This window comes from Amia ocellicauda, chromosome 6, assembly GCF_036373705.1.
Source record: "Amia ocellicauda isolate fAmiCal2 chromosome 6, fAmiCal2.hap1, whole genome shotgun sequence".
Lineage (NCBI taxonomy): Eukaryota > Metazoa > Chordata > Actinopteri > Amiiformes > Amiidae > Amia > Amia ocellicauda.
The window spans coordinates 40,446,497-40,461,864 of NC_089855.1; the positions used below are offsets into that span (position 1 = coordinate 40,446,497).

At 45.6% G+C, this 15,368-nt stretch overlaps 1 protein-coding gene across 1 annotated transcript; it reads right to left on the reverse strand.

Annotated features, from left to right (window-relative positions):
* Positions 1 to 4,391: 4,391 nt before the first annotated feature.
* Positions 4,392 to 15,051, reverse strand: LOC136751877 (zona pellucida sperm-binding protein 4). Its single transcript, XM_066707631.1, has 13 exons — positions 14,857 to 15,051; positions 14,138 to 14,282; positions 12,870 to 12,941; positions 12,274 to 12,471; positions 11,937 to 12,059; positions 11,270 to 11,442; positions 10,778 to 10,875; positions 10,308 to 10,435; positions 8,502 to 8,682; positions 8,148 to 8,414; positions 5,211 to 5,286; positions 4,980 to 5,042; positions 4,392 to 4,510 (listed from the first exon to the last, which is right to left on the reverse strand). The coding sequence occupies exons 1-10, from the start codon at positions 15,049 to 15,051 to the stop codon at positions 8,273 to 8,275; spliced, it is 1,455 nt and encodes a 484-aa protein (XP_066563728.1). The 3' UTR covers positions 4,392 to 4,510; positions 4,980 to 5,042; positions 5,211 to 5,286; positions 8,148 to 8,272.
* Positions 15,052 to 15,368: the final 317 nt, after the last annotated feature.

A 15,368-nucleotide genomic window follows, 5' to 3' on the forward strand; every position in this document is an offset into this window, starting at 1 on the left:
GATATATATATATATATATCGAGTTAAGTTATTTGACTTAAATACTAATTTGCATTAGTTATTTAATGTCCAACTAACAATACTAATGAGAGACTCACCTTCTTCTTACTAACCGGTATTGTAGTCAATGTGTTTGTAATTTTGTGTAACATTTTGTGTGTTATCATATGCGATTCCATGGTCTTTGATTTGGTCACGGAAGTGATTTGTCTTTGATTTGTTGATCTTGAGTGAATTTTAATGAGTTTTTCCCTTTTTGTATAACTAGTGTAGTGCTACATTTTATCTTTGTTTTTAATACATTTGAGAATTTATATCTTTGGAATTGGTGTCTACGTCCAATTATTGCAGAAATTGAGTTCTACAAGATTCTAGGATTCTTGATAAGGTGATACTTAAATTCACTTCTTTGAACTGAAATGTATAAGTGTACCTTACGCTACAGCGCTAACCGACTCGCCACTCTCTACATGCTCCTCTGGCTCATGTGGCTCTTCCTCACTTTCATTCTTCTGACACTGACTTTTAAAGAATGTAGTTAGTTTTGGTGTACTATTTATAACCTCCTCGGCTTTAGCTAGTTTGAGTTTAGTGATTTTTCTTTTATTCGCACCGCTCTTGTATTTCCATGACATGTTTGCCCCTAGCTACTCAGCTTAGTTTATTTTAGTTGAACACCAGTGGGTATAACTAGCATAAGATTTTGTTATTGCATCAAATAACTACGTCATGCCAAAAGGACACAAAATGTTTTAAAAAAGGCAAATTGTTTAGTTTAGTCCATGTTTTTTTTAATTAGCCAACTGTTATCAGTTTGACTTTACAGTGACGGTGGGCCCCCCTAGGAGGTGAGGCCCTGGGCTTCAGCCCATGTAGCCCATTGGCTTAACAAGGCCCTGCCCTGGGGGGGCGGGAGCTGCTGAAGGTGTTTCCTTCACGCTATGGGTGGGTTAAGGGTTAGGCTGTTTCGTTCACGCTAGGGGTATGACTGCACTTTGAATTTCTGTTAGTCTGATAGCATTGTTTGCTATGTCCATATTACACACCTGTTTTCTCTTCTGAATGTCTGGATTATTGACGACACTGTGGACTGGCACACATTGGGCTGCACTCTCCGAACCGCCTCTGTTATACTTCGGACATTGTTGATTACATGGTCTGTAACCTTTGCCTGTATATAATTTGAGATTGCTCTGTGCCTTTGACTTCAGCAAGGCTTACTCAATGCATTTTGTGTGAAAGCAATGAGAAATGACTATAGTCTTGTCAGCAAATGACCAAATGGAGTATTCATACACTATTTGAAAAAGTTTGATAGTCATTTAACGATTGTGCCAAAGCGATTCAGAAAAACTGTAAGAATCTCCAAATTATTTAATCTAAATTCTTCATCTGCTTAAATTCACCTCATTTTACAGCAATCTGTTATCTGAAATGTCCTGACTTTAGATTGTCCAAAAGTTGGTTGCCAGGGAGTTAAGGTCATGTGCTAGAGTCATGGCACCTGCACCTTGATTGCCACTATGAGATATGCACACTTTTGAGATATGAAAATACCGGACACCTGGTGGGGCATTAGTGATTTGATGATGACAGGGGGAGGTTGAGGGCAAATTCAACACTGTATAACACCATATCCAATATATTACAGTATTTAAAATAACCGGATATCTTCCAAAAACACTGGACAAGGGGTCAAACTACATACACTACATGGCCAAAAGTAGGTGGACACCTGCTCGTAGAACATCTTATTTCCAAAATCAGGGTATTAATATAGAGTTTGTCCCCCCTTTGCTGCTATAACAGCTTCCACTGTTCTGGGAAGGCTTTCCACTAGACGTTGGAACATTGCTCCAGGGATTTGCTTCCATTCAACCACAAGAGCATTAGTGAGGTCGGGCACTGATGTTGGGCGATGGGGTTGTGGTCAGGGCTCTGTGCAGGCCAGTCAAGTTCATCCACACTGATCTTGACAAACTATTTCTGTATGGACCTCACTTTGTGCACGGGGGCATTGTCATGCTGAAACAGGAAAGGGCCTTCCCCAAACTGTTGCCACAAAGTTGGAAGCACAAAATAATCTAGAATGTCATTGTACACTGATCAACCATAACATTATGACCACCTGCCTAATATTGTGTAGGTCCCACTTTTGCCACCATAACAGCCCTAACCCGTTGAGGCATGGACCTCTGAAGGTGTGCTGTGCTATCTGGCACCAAGACGTTAGCAGCAGATCCTTTAAGTCCTGTAAGTTGTGAGGTGGGGCCTCCATGGATCGGACTTGTTTGTCCAGCACATCCCACAGATGCTCAATTGGATTGTGATCTGGGGAATTTGGAGGCCAAGTCAACACCTTGAACTCGTGATTCATCAGACCAGGCCACCTTCATTCATTGCCCCGTGGTCCATTTCTGATGCTAACGTGCTTTCAGCAGTGGACATGGGTCAGCATGGGCACCCTGACTGGTCTGCGGCTACGCAGCCCCATACGCAATAAACTGCGATGCACTGTGTGTTCTGACAACTTTCTATCAGAACCAGCATTAACTTTTTCAGCAATTTGAGCTACAGTAGCTCGTCTGTTGGATCGGACCACACGGGCCAGCCTTCACTCCCCACGTGCATCAATGAGCCTTAGCCGCTCCCATGACCCTGTCGCCGGTTCACCGCTTTTCCTTCTATGGACCACTTTTGATAGGTACTGACCACTGCAGACCGGGAACACCCCACAAGAACTGTAGTTTTGGAGATGCTCTGACCCAGTTGTCTAGCCATCACAATTTGGCCCTCGTCAAAGTCGCTCAGATCCTTATGTTTGCCCATTTTTCCTGCTTCTAACACATCAACTTTGAGGACAAAATGTTCACTTGCTGCCTAATATATCCCACCCACTGACAGGTGCCATGATAACGAGATTATCAGTGTTATTCACTTCACCTGTCAGTGGTCATAATGTTATGGCTGATCGGTGTATGCTGTAGCATTAAGATTTTCCTTCAGTGGGACTAAGGGGCCTATCGCAAACCATGAAAAACAGCCCCAGACCATTATTCTTCCTCCAACAAACTTTACAGTTGACACTATGCATTCTGGCAGGTTGCATTTTCCTGGCATCTGCCAAACCCAGATTCGGACTGCCAGATGGAGAAGCATGATTCATCACTCCAGAGAATGCGTGTCCATTTCTCCAGAGTACAATGGTGGCAAGCTAATACACCACTCCATCCGACGCTTGGGATTGTGCATGGTGATCTTAGGCTTGTGTTCAGCTGCTCCACCATGAAAACTCATTTCACAATGCTCTCGATGAACAGTTCTTGTCCTGACGTTGCTTCCAGCAGCAGTTTGGAACTCGGTAATGATTGTTGCAACTGAGGACAGATGATTTTCACTTGCTTTCATGCTTCAGCACTCGGCGGTCCTGTTCTGTGAGCTTGTGTGGGCTACCACTTCGCAGTTGAGCTGGTGTTGCTCCTATACGTTTCCACTTCACAATAACAGCACTTACAGTTGACCGGGGCAGCTCTAGCAGGGAAGACATTTGACTGACTTGTTGGAAAAGTGGCATCTTATGACAGTGCCACATTGAAAGTCACTGAGCTCTTCCCATTCTACTGCCAATGTTTGTTTATGGAGATTGCATGATTGGGTTTGATTTCATACATCTGTCAGCATTGAGTGTAGCCAAATCCACTAAAGGGGTGTCCACAAACTTGGCAAAGTAGTTATAAAAAAAAAAAAAAAAAAAAAAAAAAAAATGACCAGTAAAGTCCAGTAAAATACCCTACCATACCCAACCTTAATTGACATGTTTATTGTACAATTTACTACTTTTTCATATTTGAATTATTAAAGAGAGGTTTAAAGGTTATTAATATTTTGGTTTTGTTAAATTTATTTTAAAAAAGGTAATAAAACACTGAAGTTTTAATATCAGAATGCTATCCAAGATTAGAATATAGCAAAGAAACAACTTGTGCAATTTATGATGTTTTTTTGTGTCTCTGGAGCTGGTTAAAAGCAAACCGAGCTGGAGCTGCACAGGAGCCGAACCCAGAGCATTGCCAAGCCTAGTACAGATTATCTATTATTGCTACAGCCCAATGTCAGCAGGGGTCTGGGCCTGACTGGATCTTCACATTCAGTTTTGATCACCCCCAGTACTCAATACAGCAGCTTAGTAAAGTGGGGAAAGGGGAGGACGATACAGGGGGCCCTGAGAATCTTGTTGGCGGAGATCATGCAGCAGGGACGTGCCAATTTGTAGTGCCCATGCCACGATCCACAATTGGGAACTTGGCAACAATCCTCCCGCTGGACTCCACTTCACTCCCCCCGCCCCCCCCTTAGGTTTCAGAGGAGAGAAGACCACAGCACAGACAGGGTAAATTCAAGAAGGAATTTATTCAGTCAGCCAACAGCAGGTGCCAGCCATTACAGAGACAGCAGCACAAAGCCTGCAGGAGGGTGGAGAGCAGGAACACCCACAGGGTCCAGCACAGCCCTGAAAGAGACAGAGAATTGTTACCAACCACATCTATTAACATCTGGAGTTAATTACACTAGGATACATTTAAAACAATCTGGCTTCTGGTACCAAGGCATTGCATGGTAATGACATGCAGGGGGCAGTATTGGTTCTTAGCCATACCCCGATGCCCATATGTACTAAAATGTTTGTTCCAGAGGAGCTCAGGAAACTGGCCCAGTCAGAGCTTCCATTTGAAGCCACTTGAAAAGAAAAGTTCAGGCCCCCCGAACTCTCCCTTCTTGCAAGCCATTTTAAGTCAAAAGGAAGCTGGGTAGTTCAATTGAGGTTGCAGGTAATGGAGAAAGCAGCTGGATCAAGAGCCAGCAGGATAGTGAGGCTCCACAGAACCAGGGCTGGCAGCCACTGGTCAGTAGTGGTCAGCACTCACTTGAGGTACCAGTCAATGTGCTGGCAGCCCCACAGATGGATCTCCTGGTCTTACCTCCTGGACAGGGCTTCCGGAGACAACAGGCATCTATGTTGGGGTCTGGTACTACTGGGATCTCTGCAGAGAGAGAGACAGCTTTGCCTTCTGAGTTTCTCATTTACATTATATTGTAACTGAAAATGCTTATTCTCCCCCCCAGTCCCCACGAACTAGGCTGCCACCTGCTGCTCCCCTCATCAGCAGGCAACATCCTTCCCCCCCTGCTGCAATGTCAGGCCAACTCACTGCGGCCTTCGAAGCAGCCCTCCACACAGGTCTTCATGGCTGGAGAGCACACCTCAGTTGAGCACATGAAGTACATCTGCAGGAATAGCAGAGGTTAAAGCAAATCATTCAAATATGCTCATTCCTTACAGCAAACTAATGTGCAATAGCATAGGACAGCATGAAAAATCCTAAATGCATACCAGGGTAATTTTTTTTACTTGGGTAACAAATCAAAGCTTTTCATACAACATATTGCTGGTACTGTCAAACAATGCCCCAGTGTGCAGTTACACTAATGTAGCTCACAGGGGTGCTACAGGATGAGAATGTGGGGGGAGCAGCATTTCAGTGATGTGCTGGAGCTGGGAGTGCTGTCTCCTGCCTCGGCTGCTCAGCAGCTCTGTGCGGTCGGTGTGGATCTGGGCACAGAGCCTCAGGGCCAGCTGGCCGAGGATGTCTGAGTGGGGTGTGCATCCCTGCTGCCTCAGGGTGCTGTGCTGGAGGGTCTCTGGCCTGCTGTGTTTCAGGTGCAGCCAGTATTTCAGAGCTCTCATCTGCACTGCACAAGCCAGAGGCAGGTGCCCCAATTCGGCTCGGCAGCCGTTGTTAGGGCTGCTCCTGTGGAGCTTCAGCACGTTCCTGCAGAACTCAGCATGCAGAGCTACTGTGGGGCTCCTCTCCCATTTTTTGAAATCAGTGCTGATAACTGGGCCTCAGACCTCACTGCCGTACAGCAGGATGGGCAGGATCACGCTGTCAAAGAGCTTCGTCCACAGCGGCACCGAGGGGTTTAGGTAGCTGATGATCTTGATGGGGTAGTATGCCCTGCATGCTTTGTCTGCGAGGGTCTTGACAGTGAGGGTGAAGTTGGCGGAGGAGTTTATTAGTAGGCCCAGGTAGGTGTAGCTGGCTGTGTGCTCTATTGTGGTGCTGTTTATTGTATTTTCTGCTTTGGATCCTGGCTTTTTTCTGGAAGATCATGATTTTAGTTTTGTGCATGTTGACCTCCAGGGCCCAGGCTCTGCAGTAGTGCTGTGGTGTGTCCAGCTGCTGCTGGAGCCCTTGCTCTGTGGGTGACGGGAGCACCAGCTTGTTTGTGTACAGAAGGCACTTGATCTGGGTGTCGTCCAGCATCAGGCCGGGGTCTTGCTGCAGCTCTGTGGCCAGCTAGTTGATGTATATGTTGAACAGGGTGGGGCTCAGACTGCAGCCCTGCCTCACCCCTCAGCCCTGGGGGAAGGCTTCAGTCCTCCTGGTGTCCACCTTCATGCTGATCTTACTGTCTGTGTACATGGATTTTATCACATCATACACCCTCCCCCCGATGCCACTCTGCAGGAGCTTCAGATACAGGCCGGGGTGCCAGATTGATTTTAATGTCTTTTTGAAGTTGACAAAGCAGGCAAATATCTTCCCTTTCTGCATGCGGTGGCTATGCTGGCCGATCAGGCCATTCTTGCCTGTAGGTTTTGGAGGTACTCCTGCTTGTAGTAGGGCGAGTCTGCTGGGGGGATGTATGTCACACAAAGGTAGATGTCTGATGTGCTTTTGAAAATTTTTATGTGGAGTTTCACAACCGGTGTGTGGCTCCTCTCTTCACCGGGGAGATGAGGTCAGACCACCATCCCCTCCAGAGCTCCGGCCACACTTAATGTTGCTGTGCTTGATGGGGGGCAGGAGGAGCTGCACTGTATCCATATTGTCGGTTGATCAGAGTGTTCTCTTGTTTTGTTTTTCTCTCTCTCTCTCTCTGTGCATGTGCGTGTGCGCATAAGAATGCTGTAAATTAAGAATGCTTTCAAAAATATACATGTTAATAGATCATATTTATCAATTAACTAAATGCAAAGTGAGTGAACAGAAGAAAAATCGAAATTAAATCCATATTTGGTGTGACCAATCTTTGCCTTCAAAACAGCATCAAATTCTTCTAGGTATACTTGCAGTTTTTGAAGGAACTCAGCATGTACGTTGGCCCAAACATTCTTACTTTACAGCATTTTTTCATACCTGCCTAAAACCTTTCCACAGTACTGTATATACATACACAAACACACACATACATTATTTTTTTAATTATTATTATTTAAAAGGTGTATAATACATAAAATCAGACCTACACAGAACCGATGAACAGTGCAGGAAGCAGTGAGAATTTTTAAAATTCTCACCACATTTTTCCCCACACACATCCTACTGCCTTGACTGTCCATCCTCTCACCTGAATGGTTTCGGTTGTGGCCACCCCTTAACTGGTGACATTGGGTCTTTAAAAAGTAATGCCAATTAATCAATTAAAACTGCTTTGTAGTATACAGGGAGAAATGCAAATACATAATACGTGAGTCCAAAGTAAACAATGTGGAAAAGCATGCAGAGGATTGAGACCGTTACACTAATACAAAGCATCCACTGTCAGATGTGGAGAGGTCATGTTTAGGTTCTGCAGTAAGCTGGCATTTGACATGGGATGTAATTGTGTACTCTGGTTCAAAAGAATGGATAAGATCCCCAAATCCCTGCCCATGAATTACTAAAACTAGACGTACATCTTTCACAGCAAATGCCATTAGGTTTTGTTTTTTCCAGTTTACGTAGTCGGTCATTTATTGGATGCTTTGAAAACTCAAACATTTTTGACTGCCTTTTTCAGGTGTCCCTTACAGGACTGCATTACCACTTGTTTGACTTTCAGCCGACAGGTTTAAGGAATGTTTTCCTCTGTGGTGCGAACAAACACTGTAAACTGCATTGTACTTCTGGTTTGTCTTTTAAAATACTTCCACATTAAATTAGGGTCACATGCCATCGGTGAAATTCTGCACAACTATAGAAATCTGACCTATAAGAATGTAACCTAGTTTCTTGCTTTTAAATTTTGAGGACGCCATTTTAGCAATTTCTATGAAATGACCTTTCCAGTTAGTCGAATACAAGTGCAAAGGTTGACAATACCTGTAATTAGTTTACCTCCTAGAACACTTCTCCCGCCTGTTCTCCCGCCTGTTCTCCCATGCTCCCTTCCTCCTCCAGATCCCCTTGGACCCCTTTCACTGGCCACTCCTCCTGCACCTCCAATTTCACCTCCTCATCCAGGTATGCATGCACCGAGTGATCCATGAACTGGTGGTGATGTGGTAGCGGCAGTGCTGTCTGGGCAGGGGCAGCTGGTTGTTCACATGGAGGGTGGAGATATGGCCGTAGTCCAGGGGGTTGGGGCAGCTGCAGAAAGAGGGGTGGGTTAGTCGACATTCCTAGAGTTGGGTACAAGGTAGACTTGAATGAACTGCCCCAAGTGAGGACACTCACCCTTCAACCAGCAGCACACAGACAGCACGGGCAGAGTGGGGGTAGGCGACACAGTAGTGCACCAGCAGCAGAAAGTTGGGGTCTGGCGAGCTTAGCAACCTCACCTCCAGATACATGGGGTGGCCCAGGAGCAGCCACAGAGGTCTGTGATACTGAGGGTAAAAGCGGCTGTAGGTATAATCTGAGAAGGAGATTAAGGGCAGGCCTCAAAATGTGATCTCTACCTTCCTTTAAAGGAGAGTACAGGAACACAAGGGTGGTTTCTCCACTTTCCTTTAAAGCAGTAGATATACACTCACCTAAAGGATTATTAGGAACACCATACTAATACTGTGTTTGACCCCCTTTCGCCTTCAGAACTGCCTTAATTCTACGTGGCATTGATTCAACAAGGTGCTGAAAGCATTCTTTAGAAATGTTGGCCCATATTTATAGGATAGCATCTTGCAGTTGATGGAGATTTGTGGGATGCACATCCAGGGCACGAAGCTCCCGTTCCACCACATCCCAAAGATGCTCTATTGGGTTGAGATCTGGTGACTGTGGGGGCCAGTTTAGTACAGTGAACTCATTGTCATGTTCAAGAAACCAATTTGAAATGATTTGACCTTTGTGACATGGTGCATTATCCTGCTGGAAGTAGCCATCAGAGGATGGGTACATGGTGGTCATAAAGGGATGGACATGGTCAGAAACAATGCTCAGGTAGGCCGTGGCATTTAAACGATGCCCAATTGGCACTAAGGGGCCTAAAGTGTGCCAAGAAAACATCCCCCACACCATTACACCACCACCACCAGCCTGCACAGTGGTAACAAGGCATGATGGATCCATGTTCTCATTCTGTTTACGCCAAATTCTGACTCTACCATCTGAACGTCTCAACAGAAATCGAGACTCATCAGACCAGGCAACATTTTTCCAGTCTTCAACTGTCCAGTTTTGGTGAGCTTGTGCAAATTGTAGCCTCTTTTTCCTATTTGTAGTGGAGATGAGTGGTACCCGGTGGGGTCTTCTGCTGTTGTAGCCCATCCGCCTCAAGGTTGTACGTGTTGTGGCTTCACAAATGCTTTGCTGTATACCTCGGTTGTAATGAGTGGTTATTTCAGTCAAAGTTGCTCTTCTATCAGCTTGAATCAGTCGGCCCATTCTCCTCTGACCTCTAGCATCAACAAGGCATTTTCGCTCACAGGACTGCCGCATACTGGATGTTTTTCCCTTTTCACACCATTCTTTGTAAACCCTAGAAATGGTTGTGCGTGAAAATCCCAGTAACTGAGCAGATTGTGAAATACTCAGACCGGCCCGTCTGGCACCAACAACCATGCCACGCTCAAAATTGCTTAAATCACCTTTCTTTCCCATTCAGACATTCAGTTTGGAGTTCAGGAGATTGTCTTGACCAGGACCACACCCCTAAATGCATTGAAGCAACTGCCATGTGATTGGTTGGTTAGATAATTGCATTAATGAGAAATTTAACAGGTGTTCCTAATAATCCTTTAGGTGAGTGTATGCATCTAGGTTTGCTGAAGTATGAATGAAGGGGAGGAAGGCAAAAGCAATCCAAATGTATCAAGCCCATCTGCCCTTGGCTGCAGGTATGAATATAAGTAGACCTGGTGCAATGGCATGATTTCCTGATGTCTTCCTGCTTTTCAAGCTGCAAGCAAGGTTCTTAATTGAGTTGTCCAGTGGAGGGTGCAGTCTACTATTTTAGAACTGGAAACTACCACCATCCACCCCCTCCGCAAGCTACACCCTTGGCAAGGGAATGCAAGTAGGCATGATGGACTGGGCACTTACCAGTAGCAATTCTGAGCTGCACCCCAAACACCCCAGGGGACAGGATAATGCTGGGTAGGTTGGGGCTCTTTACCAGGTAGCCAGTGCTCATCACGTTATCCTCTGCATACTGACACTCAATCAGCAACCTGCACACAGGACAGAAATTAGACCAAACAGGAAGACTGGTCACATCTACTGCTCACCCCTCTGCACTGTTACCTTGTTTTATACAGCTGAAAACTGGCACTGCCAATCAGAACACTGGCCAACACTAACAACATAGACAAAAGTGTGTAAGGCATGTTCAGTCTGACAACCTACCAGCTGTGCAAGATCATTGGTGAAAGACCATGTCCTGGCACTGCTGGTCAGGGCAAATGGGCATGTGTTGAGCATTCATGTCAGAATGGACAGATGGGTGTAGAGCAAGTTAATGTCAAGTCCCATTTACACACATGCAGACATAGGATATGCCGACACTGGCTCACCTGAAATGGTTGTCTCTGGTGATTACGCCATAGTTCAGGCTGTTGTGTTGTGCCAGGGCTGTCACCTCCGCCAGGTAGATGGTGGTCTTGCCCACCACCTGTGCGCAGGGGAGATATCAAAAGGGTAGGCACAAGCAGGCTGGGCACAGCAGCACCTTGCTTTCATTGCTTTCTACCTTTAAAGGAGACACTTGCAGATGCAGCAGTTCTACACCAACCCACTCCCATTCAAATACCCAGTTGAAAGTCAAAAGCACACAATGCAACCCTACCCCAGTTATTAGAGTGGTAAGTGATTCTTTAGCAGGGTGCATGTTATTTGAAGGCAGTTTTGTATTGGTGTGCAGTGTTCTCCACTGTCTTTTGTATGTAGTGGATAGGTTATGTATAGTGCACCAGGATTACAAATAATCTATACCCCCCCACACCAAATATACCACCACTCCCAACTAAGCAGTTACCCCACTAGGTCATCTCCACAGGCCAACTCACAAAGGCATGGGTCCCACAGCCAGTCAACGGGAACTTGAAGACCACAAAGTCAGAGGTGCAGATGACCGGGGTGCAGGACTTGTTGCCAGCAATGACCAGAGAGGATGGGTCCACTGCGGGGATCGTGAGGGTGCGGTGGATGGCAAGGACAGAGTGCTTGTCCGAGGTACATTCTGGAGGAAGAGGTAGAGAGAGCACTGAAAACCCACTCCATTTCAGGAAAAGACATAGCAGTTGGAGCACAAGTTCAATACAAAAAGCAAAAAAAAATTCAATTAAACATCAATTGATTTTAAATGTTTCCATCTCATTTAATTGCTTGGCTTCAAACTAATGAGTAAGTGATGCAAGGAACTGGGTCAGTATTGGACATTCCATTGTATTGGCATCCATGCAAATCTTGCATGAATTGATTATCAAGGAGAGTGGAAAGTTTGCACAAGACCTCTTTGGCTGTCCAAAATCAGTCAATTTTCCTTGACCATTTCTTTTACAATTTGAGTTTACAGTTTACAATTTGACTCATCCAATTCCTAGCTGTGTACACTGGCATGACATTGAAGCCAAGACAGAACATTGTGCGCACCACATCCCAAAGCACTTAATTGAAGGGGTTCAGTTTTAAGCAGTCTGGAAAGGGTGCATGGGCAAGGGTAGCAGTTCTTACCCGCCAGGGGGTAGTAGCAGTGGGCAGTCTCAGGATCCACACAGCAGCCACTGGCCAAGCAGGCTGTGGCTAGGACACTTTTGGGCCCACAGGAGACTTGCTGGCTCTTGGGAAGATGCCAGCCTGGGGAGAAAACAAGCAGTGAGGATTGAGCAGTATTACAATAGAGGGAGAACAGTAAGGGCAACAGTAAGGAGAAAGTTTTCAACAGAAGGACAAGCAGCATGCTACAGAGAAGGGGACAGTAAGATTGAGCAGGATCACCAACACAATTACAGAGGAGAGATGGGACAGTAAGGAGCAAGTGATCCCTGTAGTTGAGCAACACAGGCCTCACCCTGCCAGGGCTGCTGCTTGTGATAGGGGGAGGACACTTGGATCTCCACTCTCTCCCTTGCTGCAGTCACACAATCCAGGTGGTGTACCGCTGCTCCTGAGAGAGCAAAGCTGGGGAGGAAGGGAAAGCAAGAGTTTAAAGGGGAACCGGACAGAAAGCAAAGGGTTTGAGGGGAAGCTAAAATGGGCAACAAGAGACCTTAGAACTGCTTAGAGCAACACTGGCACAGACGCCCAGCTCAGGGCAGATGGGATTGAACCAGGAGCCACATCTGGAGTCCCAGTGTCGACCAGGCTATGGGGGGAGGAGCCCAAAGGCCACAGCAGCAGTTTTGAATACAAGTGTTTTGCATACACAATAGGGACTGCAGAATTTAGGACTACATTAACAAGGAGAAAATATTTGGCAAGTCCATTAAAAGCAACTAAATCCAAGCATACAGTTACTAAATGAAGGCAGGCCCCAGAAGTTGCATAAAGCCTGTTCCATTAACAAGATTCCAATCTAGATAGGGAGACCTCAATTTAGGAGAGAATGAGGAAGAGGAGGTAGAAAGGCAATAAGCTGGTGGTAGGGGATGGTCAGCATGTTCTTGCCTTGGCCCTTGACCAGGGAGTATCCGCAGGACTTGGGCATCTGCAGCACTGGGACCAGTGCTTTGGAGCAGTCTAGGGACACATAAGAAAATGGCATAAGTTAGAGAGCCCTCTCCCCCAGCTAAAGCATTACAGACATGCCCCCCTGCAAGGTATAGAAAACCAGCCTAAACTTCCTAAACCCACCTGCCTCCATCAGAAATTATAGACACTCTGCTGCCCCATCTACAGCATTAGCTAAAGACACTAAGTTCACACACTGTCTCACCCAGAATGTGGATATCAGACTGTAAAGGACCACTTGTTTGCTTTGATATCCTTTTGTTTGTTTATATATATATATATATATATATATGCAAATTATTTTCATATAACTGTTTGTTCATAAAGAAATGTTAACACATGTTGCAGTGCCCAAAGATTCCAAATCATTATTTGATGTTTTACCGTTTACTTTATAAATCTCTTGCATTCATTTTATCGGGAACACTATACAGAGTATCTATTTGTTTTGACAATGTGGCTGTGTGTATGTTTATAGTATTTTACAGTGGATTCTGCCCTCTACTGGTGTGTTACTGCTATTGTCAGTCTATGCAAATATCGGTAGGAAACACTGTTTACGGGTCAGCTAGCCCTTCCTGGTTCGTGTGGTTTGTGTTTATTATGATTTGCATTATGAACGAGAATTATGCGCATAGAGAGAGAAACGCACTTTATTGATATTTAAAAGACCTAACGTTAACGTCCTTGGTAAGCGGAATGAGGTATGTTCATATTGATTATTTACTTTTATTACAGTAACGGTCACGAGTAAATTTGTAAAGGTAAAGTTTTAATACTCTTATTTTGTTTATAGCGGCAATATTGCTAGCTAGCTTAGTTGACCAGCAGTGAATTATTTCAATGTATAAAATAAATGTATGTTTAATATACGTTTTACTGACATTGTTTATTAGAAGCAAATTGATTTGTGAATGTATAATGCACTTCGTTGTCAAATGCTGTTATGTAATTGTTTAGTGTAAGTTTGTGAGACTATACGCAAACATTAGTCTCTTATTTTTTTGTGTATCTTCCTATAGTTTTCACGGTGCTTGAGGTGCTCAAGATGTTATTTTGTCAGCGTGACGAAGACAATTAAAACCGAAAGCATCTGTTTGGAACTCTCTGCGTCTGCGTCTGCGTCTGCGTCTTGCTTATCCAAGCCAAGGCCTGTTACACAGACAGGGGCCCAGTGGGTAGGTGGACAGTCATGCAGACTTCACTGCAGGAGATTGACAGGCCTTTGGGCAGCTGTGGCTGGGAGAGGGTGGCGGTCAGTAGGCAGGACACAGTGGTCAACTGGGTCGTCTTCAGGATGAGGTCATAGTAGCGCAGAGTCAGGGCAGCATACAGCCTGCCACCTTTCTCCTGCAGAGGCACAGGGGGCAAGATTTACATCATTTCTAGACCTCATATAGGCCACAGCTTCAGTTTAAAGCAGTTTCACATCACGTGTAATCAGCACCTAGAGGGCCAAGGCTTGAGCTTCAGGAGAGTAGGCCAAGCAGCAGTGTCTCAAACCCAGTAATACATCGACTATAGCAACCAATCTCTTCTGTCCTCCACAATCCCTTACTCCAGTGACCCTACACTTGTAGGTCCTACAACACCCCCCTTCCCCATCCCCTACCACCTGTAGGTCCACTTACCCATCCCTTCAACAATCCTTATGACTGCAATGGCCCTCAACACCTCTTTCCTCTTAGAACCTAGTAAGAGCTAGGAGTCAGTGCAATAAAGTTGGAGCAGTGAGCAATCAGGACCAGAGCAAGTGGTTAGACATGACAGTTAAGGGTTCAGTCAAGTTACAGCTTAGCTGGAAGCAGCATGCAGGAAGCCATAACCCTACCAAGGCTAGAGTCAGTTAGAGTGAAGAGGCAGTGCAGTAGTGAAGTCCCACTAAGTCTGGAGAGCAAATAATAACCCCCCCCCACCGGGCCACTAAGTTGGGTGGGACACTGCTGTCCTTCTGGTAGAAGGACATGTTATCATAGTCATCTGGGAGAGAGTGCTCCTCCTCATCTTCCACTAACTTGACATGCTCTGGAGGATCAAGTTGCTCCAGTTTCTCCCTCTCCACCTCCTCTGACCCATCCTCTTCTACTGGCTCCTCCATATCCTCACGTTCCAACGTCATCTTATTCACCAACTCCTCTACATTAAGACTCCTCCTGCAAATCCACCTCTGGATTTTCTGATTGCTCCTCTTCCAGCTCCCCCTCATTGGTGTTCTCCAACTGTTCCCCCCATGACTTCAACTGCAATTCTGGGTTCTCCAACTCCTGTGCCTCTTCAACATCTACCTCTGGTTTCTCTGGCTCCTCCCACTCAGACTCAGCTGCAAGAGAAGTTACACAAGTAAGGACAGTGTCCAGTGGACCTTGTTGGGATGCTGACAGGCCACAAGTCTTCCAAAGGGTCACAGTAGCAGAGCCAATTATAGCCCAGCTGCAT